General features: G+C 40.0%; 1 protein-coding gene across 1 annotated transcript in view; it reads right to left on the reverse strand.

Annotated features, from left to right (window-relative positions):
- Nucleotides 1–630: 630 nt before the first annotated feature.
- The window catches only part of LOC144647363 (uncharacterized), a 92038-nt gene continuing 73513 nt past the window's right edge, over nucleotides 631–19155 (reverse strand). The window contains exons 19-24 of the mRNA XM_078507166.1: nucleotides 18072–18232; nucleotides 17328–17381; nucleotides 14244–14386; nucleotides 8635–9865; nucleotides 6406–6603; nucleotides 631–5936 (exon numbers count right to left, since the gene is read on the reverse strand). Of these exons, the coding sequence (XP_078363292.1) occupies nucleotides 805–5936; nucleotides 6406–6603; nucleotides 8635–9865; nucleotides 14244–14386; nucleotides 17328–17381; nucleotides 18072–18232 (6919 nt within the window). The 3' untranslated portion in view covers nucleotides 631–804. The remainder of the gene's footprint in view (nucleotides 5937–6405; nucleotides 6604–8634; nucleotides 9866–14243; nucleotides 14387–17327; nucleotides 17382–18071; nucleotides 18233–19155) is intronic.

Below are 19155 nucleotides of genomic sequence, written 5' to 3' on the forward strand. Positions count from 1 at the left end.
TAATTTAATTAGACTTTAAGGCATCACAGCAGTCTAAGAGAAAAACAAAGGTATTATGTTACATCCGACACCTCCTTTCCTTTGATTTGTTCTTCATCAGTTGACTAACTTCTGTATTATTTTGTAAAACCTCTGCCTGAGAGGGGCTTCGTGTGAAAGCGAAAAACTCTTTAGTGTTTGAACATGTTTTCGTGAAAAAAATCTTCACACTACGTGCTTCTCGAAAGGTCTTAATAATATCTACCCGAAAATACCAAAATATATTTTTCTTTAAAATGGTCAATTTTGGGGTACACTGATACCTTAAATTTGGTCGGGGTGCTTTAAGGTATTAGAAGAGATAGGAAAGAGGCTTTTTCAAAGCATACACGAAAACAGAAACGAGTCATTAATGAATGCAATAGACGGAGTACATGTTGAGTTGTTTCTCGTAAATTCCGAATGAGGTTGGAAAAACAAATTTGTTCCTCCACGCCACAGTTATACTTTACGAAACTGTTAGTCCCAAAAGTGTAATATTCTAGTCGGATGAAGCTTGCACGATACTGTGAAATTTTGGCATTCAATTTCATTTCCGTATAAATAAAATTTGCTCCTTCATTAGTTCAGAGACTGGACACCAAAATAGAATGACGTTACACTTAATTTTTGTGTTTATTTTAAAATGCAGCACATTCTAATTAAATTACAGTTAAATCATGACAATCTATTCTTCATTATTTCAGATCTTAACTCGTAAAATATAAACAAAATTAACACGACGAACGCTTCGTTCTGATAACAGGAAGTGTCAGGTTAACAGTGTTATATATTGTGTTCATCACTCACATTCGAAGTGTCGACTATTTCCTCATCCTCATCTTCACTTAAGGGTTCGTAATTATCTGAAAGAAGTGGGGTTGGTTCTTGTGGCCTGGGTAACAATGACGAGCTACCTGACGCAAATGCCTGAGCAACTGGTGAAGAGCGAGCACTGCTGGATGTCGAGCCAACATTAACTGACAAGGTAGAGTAGGGAAATGGGGTTCCCTTGGACGTCATTCGTGATGCTAAAGATAATGAAACAACGGAAGGGTATTGACTTTCGATTGACGGCCATGGTGGAAGGGGCGAAGTGCGGTCACCCTGTGACTCGTGGCTGGGTGATTCAGGCGGGGCGGGAGAAATGGGGATCATATTAATGTAACAGTCTGTGCCTGTTGTAACTCCTTGACTTGGAGAAACTCTTTCTGAAGCAGAAGCACTGCTCACATCACCACCTGATAAATTTCTAGACACGGGGACTGTATTTGACGAAGGTGATCCTCGGGAAGGTTCAATGGTCGGTTCGTCCTCGGACTCTGGTATCTCTCCCTCTGACAGTTGGTCATCCTCCTGTATTTCCTTACTTTGTGATGGACGTTGGCTGTGATAGGTTATTGGATGTGTTTCCTTAGGATGCCAGGTGGATTGTGCTATATCAATTGGTGTATTGGCCAACACTGAAGTAGCTTTTTCTACTGTAGACAAAAGCTCGTCATCTGATTGGCCGCCCTGCTGTGAAGGTGGAATCTCTCCTTCTGAAAGCGTATCCTCTGGGTGATGGTCTCCTTCATCTGGATTTAAAACATCACACAGCTTTTCTTGTTTTGGTGATGCAGGATGGCCTAAGTCTTTCATTTTACTCTCAGCCGGCATGTCATCACAAAGTGAGCCCTCATCTGAGGGAATATGAGTAGAGCACCCAGACCTAATATCAGGCGAGTCCATCTCGCCTGGCAGTGGAACGAACTCACCAATAAAAGTAGCGTATGACACATGCTCACCATCATCGGAAACACAATCCACTGCTGAGCTAATTTCGGGATGATGATTGTCTGATGGGGAGCTACATGTGTCTGGCTCAATTAGGAATTCTTGCTCAGATGATGGTTTCACTAATGCATCCACTTTATTGACTTCTTCGTCTTTCTCATCTCCTTGGTCCAGCACAGCAGATACTACACTTTCTCGTTCTTTTTCGGAAGTACTTGGGCACACGTAGACACTTTGGTCTTTTTCCAAAGGCCTTGAAGATTGTGCATAGGTCATCTCAGATACAACTTCATCATGTCCTTCCGTCGCTGATTGAACCTGTATTGTTTTATTGTCATCCGCTACCATTGAGGGAACATCGTCTGAAATATTCTGACCATAATTATCAACGTTCACTTGTGGAGGAGAAGCCACGCTACCATAAGGTCTATTCTCAAAGACAGCTAAACTGTCTGCATTGGCCAGTAAGGTTTGTTGGTGCGATGATGCGACCTGCGATAACCCTGCCGCTTTATCTGTTTGACTGCTTCCAACAATACTGTCTTCACTTGAATCTAGCCTCACTACCTCCAACTCTCCAGACTCCTGACAGGGTTTTGCCTCTGAGGGATCAGCTTGCAGGCCATGTGAAAGGTTCCACTCTTGATCTACAGCCATTTGTTCTCTATTTTCCAGATCTGCAGAGACTTGCGTTGCATTTGCATCTGTACTATCGCGATTTGTTTCAGTCTCTTTAAGAAACGTGGATGTAGTTGGAGACTCCACTTTAGGTTCCACTGTGGTTATATCAAACACCTGCACACTAATAGGTCCGGTGCCTGTCAGGGTGTCTTGAAGAGCATAGCTCTTTTCTCTATCCTCACTACGTATCTCGGATTTCCCGGCTTGTTCGTCTTCGTCATCAGAGAAGTGTGTTGAAGAACCTGGTAACAGGACATTGGCATTTTCAGGAGAAATGTGGCAAATATCAGGAGTGTTGTTACTGTCACTCAGGATGCGTTCATGTTCCTCGTCCTTTCCACTTTCAGAGCTACTATCAGTTTGAGTGCTCGATTTCACTGCTGTATTGGGAAACATCTCATCACTGCTTTCAGGTAGAACTTCTGACTCTTCAGCAGATAATGTTTCACTGTCACTAGCATCGTAATACGGTGACTGAGCATTACTCTGAGAACTCCTAGTCAAAGCTAGTATTCGGGGATGTAAGCTGACAGAAGGCGAGTGTAGTGCAGGCGCGTCATCTTCAGTCTGTTCATCACCTTCATCTGTTTCGCTGCCAGAGGCACGTGGTACAACCGCTTTTGCAGGCTGCTCATTCTGTGGCAATGATAAATTTTCATCCTTGTAACCAGGTTGTGATTCCTGGTGGAAGGAATATACCTTTTGTCTCACTAGCGAAATTTGTTTTCCCCTTCCATCAAAGTTTGCTCTTTGGTCTTGTGAGGACCGTTCAGGTTGGAGATGTGGTTTTACATTTTTATAATTTTCTCTCTCTTTTGGTCTCCAAGATCTTGACATTTCACTTGCACTAGTGTCTTCTGTTTTTGTAGTTTCTGTAAACATAGGGCTTGATGATGTTTCTAATGGTGGGTGTTCCACAGGCTGATGTAAACCAGTGGCTGGTGGCTGGTTAGGTTTCAGTTGATGTCTCGGGGGTTGTCGAACCTCGGCATTAGAAGAGTCAATATACGTTATTGTTTCAAAAATAGTCCTTACTTGGGCTTGCCCAGCTGCCTGTGGTGGTGAGCAACGATTCTTTGCATCCATCAACCGTGAGGAAGTTGGTCCTGGTTCATTATAATGCATACCAAATTTTCGCTGCAAATCCACATCAACACTTGGCATTCCTTTTTGCAATGGCCCTCTAGATACACTTGTCTCCTGGTCCGTTTTACTTAAAGAAATGGACTCCTCTTGGTAAGGTCTTGTTTTTCGCTCACTGTCGGCGGCATCACGTTCTGGACTTCTCAAAGCAGGCAGTACTATTGGCACAGTACCTTTAATCAAGGGAGGTGGGCCCTTAGGACTGGTTGCCTGTGGCGAGCCAGTTGAAGTGGGACTAATTACTGTATGAGGTATCAGCGGTGGAGGGCCATCAGGACTCACAGATGCTCTTGCCAATCGCGTTCCAGGTGGCGATGTCAGTTTGCTTGGACTTCGAGATACTGATACATTTCCATGACCTGTAATAGAGATGCTGATAGGGGTAGAGCTGGAACTACTACCTTCTTGCAAGGGCCTCATTCCAGTGATAGGCATGAGAGGTGGGGGCTTAGGAACAAGACCGGTGGTAATTCCATATCGGGGTGCACTGGAAACTCCTGGTGATGTTCTGTTGGGACTAGGAGGAGATGTAACTCCTGAAGGTGGTAACACGGAATGGCCAGCAAGTCTTACACTGTGAGAACCTTGCATTTCTTGTAATTCAATAGTTTCTTTCTGCAGTGTGTGCTCCTCAACTGGGACAACAACCTTCCTGGCTGCTGCGGCAACATCAACTAAAGTGGCAAAAGCAGACATCGGAAGAGCCTCTGTTAAAGGGCCTTCTTTGCCTTCAATAGTCCGTCCCTTGGTATCTCCCATCATGCATTCATCTTCTATATTCCTAGATATTTTCTCCTCACCAGAGTGCTTGCTACTGGGCGCCAAAACAACTGGTTGTGGATCAGGGAATTTTTTAACAACTCTTTCAGCACTTGTTAGTGCTGGAATAACAGCAGCTCGATTGCGCATCTCAGACACAGAGGCTGGCCTTGAAGGGATTCGTGAAAGGTAGTTACCTGCTGGAGGAGAAACAGTTTTCGCTACTTCAGCATGTGTAGCTATCTCTGGTTTGACCTCAGGAGAAATTGTATTCAGAGGTTTGGCTGGTTCTATTGGTGAGTGACTAGGAAGAGGAAACTTTGGTAGCTCACCAGGGGATACCAGACGTTCAGGCATTCCTGGGGTGTGCATATGCCTTGGTTGTTTTAAAACAAATGGGTTTGCTAGGTCTTGCTCCGTGATTTCATTTTGACGTCTCACTGGCACATCAAGTGGATGATGCAAACTGCATCTTTCCTCGCTCAATGGTACAGGATAACGATGGCCACAAACAGTCATTGGTTGATATGTTGGAACAACGGACCTCATACTTGTTGGGTAGTATGCAGCTCCTTGGGGATACTGGTGAGCATAAGCACCAGTGAGTTTCAAATGACTTTGTAGATCATCGCCATTCACACTCTGTGGGAGCATTTCACGTACTGGTAATTGTTGTACCCCAACGGGAACCAAGTATCGATGTTCAGGGTGATGGTGAAAACTTGCCATTGGATGGCCAATGTGAAACGGGTAACCGTAAGGTGGAGGAGTTGAGGTGCCCGCTGGATGTGAGTGACCATGTGGCTGATGGTGAGCTTGCATCGCCATTAATGCATAAGGCTGACTGGGATATTCTCCACCTCCGGGAAACTCTCGAGATGCTGAAACACAGACATTACCAAGAGCCGTGAACTTTCGAATTGCCTCATTTTGCTCATAAACGCTCAGTTTAAGATCAGGTGGCCTTGGAGGAAGGTAAGTATCTTCCTTTTTCTTTTGCTCGATTTTCTCAGTCACATCCGCATTACTTGTCTCTGCTAAGGCATACCGTGCCATGGCTTGAAGAGTGGCACGAGCAGATGACGAACCTAGGGCTACTACAGGTGACCTTGCAGTTGGCCTTGTAAGGGATGAGGTGCTAACTTCCCTATCCCTCGTCAAATCAACAGTCTCTACTACTGATCCTCGCTTTTCCCTTTCACTACCTCTATTGTCTACTGGAGTATGTATGTGTCTTGACACATCTCTACCAAGAGTGGTTTCCAGATAGTGATCATGGTAGGCTTCAGTGTGTGAAAAAGACTCCCTCGAACGAAAGGGTATGGGTGCAAAATCTTGTGCCACAACATACTTCTTTTCACGTGAAGATGACATTTGTATAAGTGGTGGTGGAGGGTTCAAGGTCTGCTGGCGACTAGCCAAATTGCCTGGAGGAGTGGAACTCTGCTGTGATCGTAATTCAGTGTGGCTGATCACACGGTTACTGGAGGAAAGTGGAAGACTTTGTGGTCGCACTGGTTCGGCCACCGGTGGCATGTGCTCTGCTGTAGATGTTTGAACTAGGAACAAGGCAGAAAAAAGTGTTAGGACTTACTCATGGATTCCCTTCATACAAGAAAGCAAAGTTGTTTGTTTCCACAACTGGAGCAGTTATGCTTTTGATCGGCACATAATCATCAAACAGCTGTAAAGCAAAACAGTAGATAACGGTACTTATAGAGCGGATTTAAGCCGTAAATTAAAACCAAATCAGGGCTTAAGTAATAACAGGCAATTGGTGTAAAGAGCGGGAAAAATTTCCAAACCAAATTACCATTAGTTTGGATGTACATTTAATTGGCTTAGAAAACAATATCTTCGGTCAGATCAATTGTACACATTTGCATTAGGCATGTAGTACACATACTAGGGGCTTAAAGAACAAAACAAAAACAAAACCAATGTAAAAGTAAGCTACGTGACTGTTAAGGGTCAAAAGAAAAACAGTTTTTAGGCGCATTTCCAAATTTAAGAGTTTCTCAAGCTTACCACTTCCTCCAGATGCTAGCATTCTTAACATGCTCGAAGCTTGTTTTCCCTCTGGTGTCTCCAGCCGATGAAGCCCTTCCATCATCTTTTTTTGGTCATCTGCATCTATGACAATTATATCTGGCTTACGTATATCACCTGCATACGAAGCACTTTCAGAAACGCCACGGTTCTTGTGAAGAACTTCAGGACTAGTATCTGTAGAAAAAAGTATGCTACATGTTAGGAGGGGTTGTGTGCCTGCAATATATAACACTTGCTGACTTGCACTTGCACGAATTTGACAATGGATTAAAAATATTCAGGGTGTGATAGCATAGTCAATTTGTATATCAACAGTTAAGCACGGATAGAGAGCATGCTTTTAATAGATTATCGCACCCTAAATACATGTATTTTCACTCCATTCTCCAATCACTATAGGAGATTACGTATGTATTGTTCTCCACTGGCCACACTAGGAAATCCAATGGATATAAAATATGGAAAGCCTTTGCATGTACAAATATCCTAAAGTATTCTTTTTGGCATAGATACATTGATTACTGGAATTCCTTAAGGAGGCTCGATGTAGTTTTTTTAGCCGAAGGGTGGTTGTTTTGAAAATTAAAATTATCTAGGAAGCCAATGTTCGATTTTTGCCAAAATACACCATAATGATCAAATATGACCAAATTTTAATTTTTTACTCGTCACTTTGTCACAAAGGTTACCATAGCAACAATTGACGTTTTCTTTTGTTCTCAAACAAGCTTGGTTTTCTCGAAATCTAGACTGACACTTGGTATTCATTTTTTGATATGTTCAAGTACAGTAGATTTACTACCTGTGCTCAAAATTTTAGGAAAATCTGTAAGAGCGTTTTAGAGTAAATCAAGAATGAAGTTTTTGGTATTTTCTTATAATTTCTTACAATCGGCAGTCGATATATTTTAACAAATTAAAGCAAAAAGTCTTTCGCTTTTAGTTAATGGTCTTTGATGGTGTAAGTATTTATATTTCAATGAGAGAAACTGTGCTCAAATAATACGAAACAATTTTAAGGCGCCTATTTTATATTAAAACGGCGTTTTTCTGAAAATTTCATTCTTGATTTACTTGAAAACGCTCTTACAGATTTTTCTAAAATTTCGTCAACAGTTAGTCACTCTACTAAACTTTAACATATCAAAAAATAAACACCAAGTGTCAGTCTAGATTTCGAGAAAATCAAGCTTGTTTGAGAACAAAAGAAAACGTCAATCGTTGCTATGGTAACCGTTGTGACTAAGTGACGGGTAAAAAAATAACATTTGGTCACATTTGATCATTATGGTGTATTTTGGCAAAAAATCGAACATTGGCTTCCTAGGTAATTTTAATTTTCAAAACAACCACCCTTAGTCTAAAAAAAACTACATCGAGCCTCCTTAATGATTACTATTGTCAAAGCAGGTAGTGTTAATAATTTTAAGAGGCATCTGTACAAGTTTCTATATGAATAAAATAAAATAAATTCAAATTAAATTATGTACCGTATATTAATTGTATAGATTTATTTCCATGTACCGTAAACCCCCGCAGATAAGCCGCACCCTGAATTTAGCAACTCAAATTTTGGGAAAAAGTTTTTTTGAAAGTGGATCAAAGAAAATCCAAAGTCGAGTCTTCAGGAGTCTTCCTCATCGAACGTGAACTCACTAAACATTGAAACGGAAAATACTTCAGTGTTACCTACAATTTCAATTTTTATTTTAGAGTTGTATATATTTTATATTATAATTATACTGATTTGTTTTCTTTAGGGGGTCGGCTCTACATTAGGATTAGGTTCCTCCCTGCTGACACCCTTTTGCATTCTTTTCTATTTTTTGCAATAAAGTTGTTACGAAAAAAATAAAAATAATAAGGTACAACTCTGTATTCTAATTTAACTTGATAATGATGACATGAAGTCATTGAAACGTCATTCCATTTTCTGACTGCTTATTTTTCTTCTCGAATGGTTCACAAAACATTTTGTTATTCAAAAACTAAGAGAAAGAGAAGCAAAAATACCCTTAGAGGGGAGGTCTTGATTTTTATACCAAAGTGGTATGGTATGGTTGACAAGCATAGGTCGTTACAGCTTGATTGCCCTGTTTGTTTGGTTTTGAGTTTTGTCATTTTTAAGTTAGAACACTAGTGATGAATCTTGAGAAAACTTGTTTGGTGTCTATCATAACAACAGAAACAAATGTCATGTTATACCTCTTCGAGGGTCATCGTGCATAATGCTCCTGCTGCCTGCCTCACCACGTACATTCCCTGAATACGAACTTAGATACGGCGGCTTGTGTGATAAATGGTGACCTGAAGATCTTTCACTGGTGAATGGCCCTTGACTGTGAAGTTTTTCTCTTTGGTCTGATGAGGCGTGTGCTGCAACAGGTGAGTGACTGGTTGGACGAGCAGGTACACGATTATTTATTGCACTTACTGATGGGCTGGAGGGTGCAAAAACAACAGAGCTCGTTGGTGTGTGGCTTGGATCAATTGCATGCGACGAGTGTCCATAGGAATCCCCTGCATGTGACTTGATCATGTGAGAAATCCCTGGATGTAATGTTATGGGCTGAGATGACCCTGGATGCAGCACTCCCTTATTTGGATGACTACTGCTAGAAGATGACGGATGCAAAGCAGCAGAGTGTGGGGAATCCACACCATAACCCAGGGGCTTAGATACGTTAGTTCCCTGGTAAAGATGATGCGAGTCTGAATGCGGGTGTCCTAGCTGAGAGGAAACCGAAAATGAAGGTCTGACATGAGATGAATCAGACGGGGAAACTCTTGGATCCGCAGCTCTTGGATAAACCAGCCCAGGAAAAATGGTTTCCGGGTGAGGGGATCTTGATGAATGCGGTACGTCATGCTTCGTAGATTCAGGAAGTGAAGGTCGGTAATAAACTTGACCCAGTTGCCCAGTTGCCACATTTGGTGAGGCTTTTCCAATCGAAGCAATCACTCCAGGAGTGGGCATGAATAGAGTTGAGCTTGAGCTAGTTAAAGGAAAATGAGGAGAATGAGATGAGACTATTCTGGGAGCAACCAATTGAAGGCAGGGGATAGAAGATGTTGAAGGAGCAGTAGGTGCAGCATCACCTGGGGGTCCTACTGAGGTGCTTACAATCACAGAAGTAGACTCTCTCCCACTGGTTGTAGCTACATTGCTGGTGGGAGCCACATTTGACTTGTGTGGATTTGATGAATGAGAACTGTAACTGTCTGATGTTTGAGGCCGTATGCTTTGCTTTGGGATAGGTTCATGCTTCTGTGTTACGTTGGGATTGTCTCTGTGGAGTTCCAGTGGTTGTTGCTGTGGTTGTGGTTGATGTTGTGGTGGTTGAGGTTGCTGTTGTTGCTGCTGCTGCTGTTGTTGTTGTTGATGATTCTGCTGTTGTTGTCGTTGCTGTTGTTGTTGCTGCTGCGCCCGTTGCATCTACAAAAAAGCAACAGAGGCATAATGAAATACATCACTGATTTCCACGTGCAATGATGTCTGTTAGCTTCAATGCATACTGTTTTTATTAACTGCGTTGTGCAGTTCTTGCTCTGCACATTTTTATTTTTATTTTTTTACTGCGTTGTGCTTCTTGCTCTCACATTGTTTATTTTTATTTTTTATTAACTGCGTTGTGCAGTTCTTGCTCTGCACATTGTTTATTTTTATTTTTATTAACTGCGCTGTGCAGTTCTTGCTCTGCACATTGTTTATTTTTATTTTTTATTAACTGCGCTGTGCAGTTCTTGCTCTGCACATTGTTTATTTTTATTTTTTATTAACTGCGCTGTGCAGTTCTTGCTCTGCACATTGTTTATTTTTATTTTTTATTAACTGCGCTGTGCAGTTCTTGCTCTGCACATTGTTTATTTTTATTTTTATTAACTGCGCTGTGCAGTTCTTGCTCTGCACATTGTTTATTTTTATTTTTTTTAACTGCGCTGTGCAGTTCTTGCTCTGCACATTGTTTATTTTTATTTTTTTTAACTGCGCTGTGCAGTTCTTGCTCTGCACATTGTTTATTTTTATTTTTCTGCGCTTGAGTTGCACATTGTTTTTTTTTTTTTCGCGTGTGCAGTTCGCTCTGAACATTGTTTATTTTTATTTTTTTTTAACTGCGCTGTGCAGCTCTTGCTCTGCACGTTGTTTATTACTATTATAAACTGCGCTGCGGGAAATTTTTCTTATAGTTTGGTCTTAACAAAGAATTTTAGTGTGAAATATTCTACTTTGAAGCGTTTAAATCAAAGAAATACTAAAATTTCATGCTATGAAAGAAAAATACGATTGAGCGCGCCAGAATTTACACTTATTTAAACACCATTGCGTTTGTGTAGTGGAATGTGCTGGCTTTGCAGGTTTCACTTTCACAAGGCATTGATGAAGATCGACCAGAATCACGCAATGTTTTTAAAGCTACAAATCTGATACAAATTGAAACTTAACAAATCCTTTGATCTTAACCTAGCATGTAAAGTGAGAAATGTTCGATTTTTTAGCGTTATGTATTTTGAAGCTGTGTCATCTAGAGGATTTCAGAAATCTGAAGGAAAACCACCCAGACAAACATGCCCTGACTAGAAAGGTTTACGTCATTGGTAATTTAAATCCCTGGTGAATTCCCATTCAGCTAAAACCAGCTCTAGTGTTCTCTCAAATTTGATTTAATTTTTTATTCAATTTTCCATTTTTGGAGCGAGTTATTCAATTTTTAAACAGGAATTCGATACAACACTGGATGCTGATATAATAGATTGGTTGGCTTCACCGATCAGGATCGTGGGAATTCAATTTGGCCAGCATTAGCATATAAAAAAAATATTTAATTGCAGATGGAACTAGTCAGCCATGAAATGTCACACAATGTGTTTTCTTACCATTTTGCTTGCCAGTCGCAACATTGTTTCACATGGGTAATGGGGATGGGGGAAGGGTGCATTTTTTATTCCCCGACATGTTCATGTTCTGCACTGAGTTTTTTTAAACTGTGCAAGCAGTTTATGTTCTTCACTTACTTTTTAACTGCGCACGCAGTTCATGTTCTGCACTTACTTTTTTTTTTTCAGTGACCAGACTGATGCCCTGCTCGGCCAGGCTCGGGTCACGCAATGTTTAAAAGCTAGAAAACATTTATTAATGCGAAATTTTCAAATGCTTTGGTCTTTAATAAGCATGTTTAGCGTGAGATGTCCGATTTTGAAGCGATTTACTCAAAGAAAATTCTCAATTTTCATGCGTGGAAAGAAAAATATATTTCAGCGGGCTAAAATCTGTAACTAAATACCATTACGTTGGTGTCAAAGAATGTGCTGACATGACAAGTTTTCCATCGGCTAGACATGTAGTCACGTAATGTTTTAAAGCTATTAATCAGCTACCTTTCAAATCTTTGCGAATCCTTTGGCAAATTTATTGTAAAGTATTTCTCTTTTAATTGTAAGTGTAATTGTAAGGATTTTAGAGATATGAAGAAAAATTCCCTTCACAAGCATGCCATGACTTGTACCGCTTACGTCATTCGGTATGCTAGAGAAATCCCCTCTGTGCTAAAAACAGCTTCAGCGCCCGTGCGTGGGAATTCGGCCAGAATTTGCATATAAGAAAAATTAATAATCGCGGCTGTAACAAGTCAACCATGAAATGTCACAAACCAATTTATTGTGAAGTAATCTATTTTTTGGCTGTGTCATTGAAAGGATTTTAGAGATTTTAAGAAAAAAAATCCTTCACTAACATGCCTTGACTTGAACCGCTTACGTCATTCGGTATGCTAGGAAAATAACCTCTGTGCTAAAAACAGCTCGTGGGAATTCGGCCATAATTTGCATATAAGAAAAATTATTTATCGCGGCTGGAACAAGTCAACCATGAAATGTCACACAAAGCCATCATGTTTGTCAGTCGTTACATTTTAACAACCGCCTTTTGTAACACGGAAAGAGGGGCAAAAATTCTAACTATTAAAAAATAATACCGGTACTAACAGTATAGAAACTGCGAAACATTGTCATTGGGCCAGTTTTCAGTTTAATGCAAATGGGGAATACTGTCGAAATTATGTTCCACGGATACTTACGTTTCAATAATTGGGGTTTGCATCGAAAGCAGGTGTTTTTTAGAGCGGACCATAATTTTTTTGAGGCGGGTTAAGGTGAAGGTGGTGGGGATGCCGGGAATCAACTTAAATGTCCACCGTCAGGTGTTAGTTTTATTTTTTTCCCATTTCACCTTCAAGCTGTGCAATATTTTTTTACTTATCTTTTCCCCCGGCATGGCTCCCCTAGAATCGTCACGTGACCAGCGCAGTTTTAAGCTGTAAGAGCTTCTTGTTATTTTTAATTTTGTCGGTGACCAGACGAAGACCTCCACTTGGTCAGGCTTCAGGTCACACGATGTTTAAAAGCTACAAATCAGTTACAAATGGAAAAATGTTCTTATTTTTTTGTTTTACAAAAGAGAGGGTACAATAAGTGGGGTGGCACACGAGCGCTGGAGGCGCGAGCCGCTAGGGGGGGTCTGGGGGCATGCCCCCTCAGAAAATTTTGAAATCTAGAAGCTTGGAAATGCTATTTCCAGCGGTCTCCAAGAGCTATTTGTGATTTACGCATATCGCGAATTATTTACTTCCTACACTGTCTTAGCAAACCACTGAAGAGAGTATAACACTTGCAACGTCAATTATAAAATAGAAAACCGACCGCTGTCTATGCATCTTGAAACCAGCAAATGTTTCACCTTTCAGAGTCATCATAGTACGTTCTGGTCTTAATTTCTGGTTTGTTTTAGTTTTTGGCCGTTTAACATTATTGTGCCGTTTAACATTGTTGTCCTACGTACGTTAAAAAAATGAAAAGAAGTACAAATGTTATTGATTCAAACCTCTCGGGAGATAAAATTCTATTTTCAACATTTTATACAGGTCGGTTTTTCCTTTTGGGGAAAAAACTGGGGGGGGGGGGGCATGGGGCATGGTTCATTTGTAGGTGACCAGACCCAAACCTCCACTCGGACAGCCTTGAAGGCACACGATGTTTAAAAGCTAGAAATCAGTTTCAAGTGGGAAATTTTCTCATACTTTGGTCTTTACAAAGCAAAGTTTAAAACAAAGAAAATACCAAAACTTCATGGTATGATAGAAAAATACGCTTTAGCGGGCCAGAATTTACATGTTTTTTAACACGATTACGTTTGTGTCGTGGAATGTGCTGGCGTTGCAAGTTTCAGCTAAAACCAGCTCCAGTGTTCTTCTCAAATTTGATTCAATTATTTGCTTAAATATTTCATTTTTGGAGCGATTTATTTTAATGTTTAAACACTCACGAATTTGATACAACACTAGATGTTGATTTAATATATGTGGCTTCACGGATCAGGATCGTGGGAATTAAATATGGCCAGCATTAGCATATAAGAAAAATAATTACTTTCTGGTGGAACTAGTCAACCATGAAATGTCACACACCATTTTGTTTGTCATATAGGGATGGGGAGGGGGGCATTTTTACCCCCCTCGCCCCCACATGGCTCCCCTAGGGTGGTCACATGACCAACGCAGTTTTAAGCTCAAAGACCTTTTTGTTGTAACTAATATACAGCCTTTTTATGCGACAAGACTAACGCCAAAGTCATATATCATACTATCTACTCATATCATACAATGTGTACCAGTCACAAAACTTTGATCATAGATATGAAGCCAATTTATGTTAGATGATGGGGTCTTCTTCACATAACAGGTATGCGTGACTTTAGTAGTGATCTTCAAGCAGATCACTACTAAAAATTAAATGAGTAAGATCTATAGGACGCCACTCACCTTTGCTGCCTCATGTTCTGCAACAAGTGCTTCCAGGTGCAATTTTTTCTTGTAATTGAAATAGAAGTTCTTACACTGTGCACCAGTCTTGGTGACGACTCTTCGAGCAATTGCTTCCCAATCACGGCCACAATCCCTCAGACCTGGATGCAAATAGATTTTACAAGAGTTAAAGTCTGCTTATCATTCCCTTCCTAACTAGAGAAGACCTCCACAGCTCGCATGGCCATCTTTCACTGTTTACTCGTAATTTTTTTTTGGGAGGGGAGGCCAGTTTGTAGACTTAAGGACGGCGCCTCCTATTGTAACTGCGCACTTGTTCTGCGCATCACACAATGCATCGATCACACTGGGCGCGCGCGCTTTTGACTAATTTGCTCGCTCAAAATGACGAATTCAACTACGCGACCAAGTGCGCGACTAAAAATCAAGAAAGATTTCTGCTGCGACGAAATCCAGTTTATGGACATATACTAAGCAAGGTGCAGCGGAAAAGCAACATTTTAGTTATCACTGACCTATAAAAATGGCTCACATTAACAGTTAAAAACAAATCGCTAAGCGCTCAAACGAAACTCGCAAACTGCTAACTATATTTGGCGTGCGTGCGCGGGATGCAAATATTTTACTCGCTAGGGAGGGGAAAGGAAAAATGTAACAGACCCAAAAAACGATTCGATAGAGCTAGAAAAAAAACTCGTATAACTTTTAAAAACGCGTGGTGACCCCTGCTTTTTATTTTATAAAATGGAAGTGGCAAGTCTATAGAGCACACGTTTAATTTGTGATTAAGTGAAAACAAAAATTAGGTCGATTTTCTGGCCGTGCAAGTGAGAGCTGTTAGAGTCAACAATTGTTCAAATTGTCAATAAAATCTTTGATCACGCAGTTTCAAAGACATTATTTGTTACTTATTTTAAAGATTGCTTTATTTAATATTGATTTTGTTCATGTAAAATCAATTTCAAATGGAATTTGCAAGAAAATTTTAGTTTAGTTTAAGTTTTTTTTAAAATGCCACGTCAGCACTTTTTTCCAGTTTTCAAACCTAATTATCTCGAAAATTTGCGTGGCTACCCCTAATTTTCTTTTTGGATTTTAATAGCCCTTTGTAATATCTACACTGCTTGCATGGTCTTCGGCCAGGAAAAATAACTTCGTTATTAGTAGGCACCGTCCTTAAGTATACTCAGTTCAGTTGGCAGAGTGTCATTTGAACCAACAAATCAAAGTACAAGGTCAATAACGCCTTTACAAACCTAGCGCATTGAAGTTCCCAGAAAATCTTTTTTTACTGCAAAATGTGGAATCTTGACATAGCTGATGTTTATGTGGGTATAACTGCAGTCAGAGTTGTAAGCAGAGTTTCCGATTTCTCTTATGATTCTGTAGGTAATGATCTAGTGATGATAGATTGTCGGAGTCGCAAGCAGTAGGGAAGTACTGGGAGGGCCTGAGAACTAGAGTTGTCACTGGTTGTTCTTCCGCTTCTGCTTGTGACTCCATTAATCTTATTTTTACTGGATCATAAGCGACCAAATCATAAGTGGAATCCGACAAAGATGGAAACATTCTGATTCTTCTAACACTGATTCTGTCCAGTTTGAGACTCACTGACGTCCCATTTTTGATTTTCACTAGCTCATAAGCACCCTTACGACTCCGATTACTACTTCAACTCTGACTTCGCCACCAGTGAAAACTAGCCTTAAAAGATTAAAGTTTTGACAATTGCTGCAATGAAAAGCAATTTGAGGGTGGACAATTTTTGAGTTATTTTTTTCAAAAATACTCTTCAGTTGGTGCGATGGACCGTATAGTCATTCCGTCAGTGAAGTATGTTTGTTTGTCACACCAATCAGGTTTGAGGTACATTCAGAACCAATGAAATTGCAGTTTATAAAAGGGAAGTAATCTGACACAGTTGTAAGTGAGCGAATTCATTTGAAGATTTTAGATTTGTAGGAGGCGGATTTGGTGAGTTGTGAAACATATTTTTTTGTCACAATATCCTGCTTAAAACACACACGCCGCCAGCACAAGGCTCAACACTAAATTGTTATTCTAGCGTTCGTTTAGGATGGGCTAGCTTTGCTGACCGTAGTAGAAATTGCATAAACCATTTGCACAAAGCAGGTTTAAAGAATAATGTTCTCATTGTGATGTTAATACTGGGGGTATATTTCACAAAGAGTTGTAAAAATGATAAGAAATCTTCTTCAAAGTGTGTCGTGGCCTCTTTTTTTAAGAGTTTGTGACAAGGAAACTTCCTAAATTTAATATTGCTTGAGAATCCGTGACGCCAATTTAGATACACCACGTTTAGACATTGAATTAACTGGTATGGGTATTGACTTTAAAATAGTTTTGCTTTTAAAATTTACTACAATCGATAGCGGCAACAGGCTGGAAATAATAGCATGTCATTCCGTGACAGTTTGATAACTAATATGTTTACCACTGGAAACTAATATTCCAGGTGTACTACGCTTTAAAACCTTTCCCAAAAAGATGGTTTTTGATTTGATTCGTTTATTACTTTCAATTACTCAATGAAAACATGGCGTTTTCAAAAAACACAAAAGTATCATATAACAAAAGTGAGATAAACAAAAGTTTTATGTTACATGCGTGTAAAAAACAAAGGTATCGTTTTACAGGGTATGACAAAAACACAAAAGTATCCTGTAACAAACAAAAGTATCATGTTACAGTTGTAAAAAAGCCAGCAACAAAATAACTGCTAACAGAATAAGAATTAAACTTCTTCTTGTTTTTTAAATGATAAAATTTACTATTGAATGAAACAGTATTGATGTAACAAAGTGCATGCAAACATTGTTTCTGCAAGCATTTTTTTCCAAAAAATGCCTCCTAGTCGTAGTAAGGGGCTATGTAGTCAGTGATGCACAATGCACAAATAGCTCAACCCATGAAATAAACCATCCCAAAAGGACTAACACCCAGTCTTACCCCAAGCCACCCAATCGATTGAAAAAAAAAAAAACGTAGGCACGATGAGCATGCCTACGTTTTGAAAAACGACATTTGCCATTGTGATGTAAAGGTTTATGAGAAGCTCACCTTGGAGAGCAATTTCTATCTCCTTCTCACTCCAACGGGATGTCTCCACGTGATCTAGAAAAATAAATAAATTTCCTTTTTTTTCATTTTCAGACCATCTACACTTTTAAGGGGCTAGGTATGTTACTGGAACTGGAACAAGTGGAGACTTACAAATGCAAAACAAATGTTTATTTCATAAACTGATAGCCGCGATAGAAACATCAACAGGTTTTGAGTACTGGTAAAATTTTCATAGATTTTTCCCCCCAAGAGAAAACATGCCAACTAAAGCAAAGAAATTCATGATATTTAAAGCGTCTGACTCACCCACTTTGCATTGCGCGCCTTGTTGTTGTTTACGACCGCGGAGGACCACAAAAACTATTGTAACAAGATGATGCTTCTTTCAAAAACAGCGATCGTTCGAATATTACAAACTGAAGAGAAGAGATAAGACTTGTTTCTAGCATTCAGATCGCGATGGAAACAGATTTTACTTCTCGGTCGCTCTCACTGGCTTTTTTGGGGGCCCCAAAAATGACGGATTGAAAAAGGTGAGAAATCTGTTTGTATCGCGTTGTGAATGCTAGAAACAAGTCTTATCGCTTCTTATAGCTTCTCTGCAGTTTGTACTCTTCGAACGATTGCTGTTTTTGAAAGAAGCGTTATCGTGAAACGATAGTTTTTGTGGGCCTCTGCGCTCGTAAACAACAACAGGCGCGCAATGCAAAGTGGGTGGGTCAGATTCTTTAATTAACATACCTGGTCTCCCTGTGTGCCTGACCGATGGAGTGGTCATGGTTACTTGAGTGGTGGTCACTGGGGGTGGTGCATGTTCCTCGTGTTCGTCACTTTCTTCTGCTGAGTCAGTTATTTCTTCTAAATCTTCCTCTCCATCGGATCCACCACGTTCACCTTTAGCACTTAAATAGAAAAACATCAGAGGTCAACCAGCTTTGCAGTGTACAAATGATGGAAACACTTCTCATGTAAAAATTATCCATAGCTATGTTAGTGGCCCATTTTGATAATTTTATTTCTACATACTCCTTTCAGTTTATATCTTACTCAAGCTCACCGCTTTATCTTGAACAGTCAAAGGAACGTTTGGCTGCATTCAAAATCTTGCACTACAGTTTTTTTTTTACATTTCTATTGTGATTACAACAGATTATTTACAAACCCGCTACTAACACTACATACTAATATCAACAGACGTCAGACGTATTACCACTAACACCAATTACAAGTTACATTTCAAAATCAGCCAGACCTTATTTATTTCAACCTAAGTGAATTAACCAACTAACACCTAGACCTTATTTTGATAAATAAATTATACACTGCATTTGTTAACAATAGTAGTAGTAGCCCTTCACTCCTTCTCAGGAGCATAGGCCATCAACAGTCTCTCCCCATAGCCTCCTGTCCTTTGCATCCCTCTCTAGCTGGTACCAACTCTTGCCCATGGATTTGATCTCTGCTTCTAGCAAACGTCTCCAGGTGTTTCGTGGTCGACCTCTCTTTCGACTCCCTTGAGGATTCCAGGTCAAAGCTTGCCTTGTGATGGTACAGGAAGTTTTCCATAAGGTGTGACCTAGCCATTTCCATTTCCTTCTCTGGATAGCTTCCTCCACTGAAGTTTGCCCAGATCTCTGCCATAGTTCGATGTTACTAACGCTATCTGATCATACTAACTGTAAAATCCTACGCAAGCACTTGTTAATGAAAACTTTGAGCTTCTTTGTTGATGCCTTTGTTGATCACCAAGTCACTCCGCCATAAAGTAAAACAGACTTAATGTTGGAGTTAAAGAGCATCAGTTTGGTTTGTGTGGTGATATTCC

Source organism: Oculina patagonica, chromosome 3 (assembly GCF_052425735.1).
Source record: "Oculina patagonica isolate OP01 chromosome 3, crgOcupat, whole genome shotgun sequence".
Lineage (NCBI taxonomy): Eukaryota > Metazoa > Cnidaria > Anthozoa > Scleractinia > Oculinidae > Oculina > Oculina patagonica.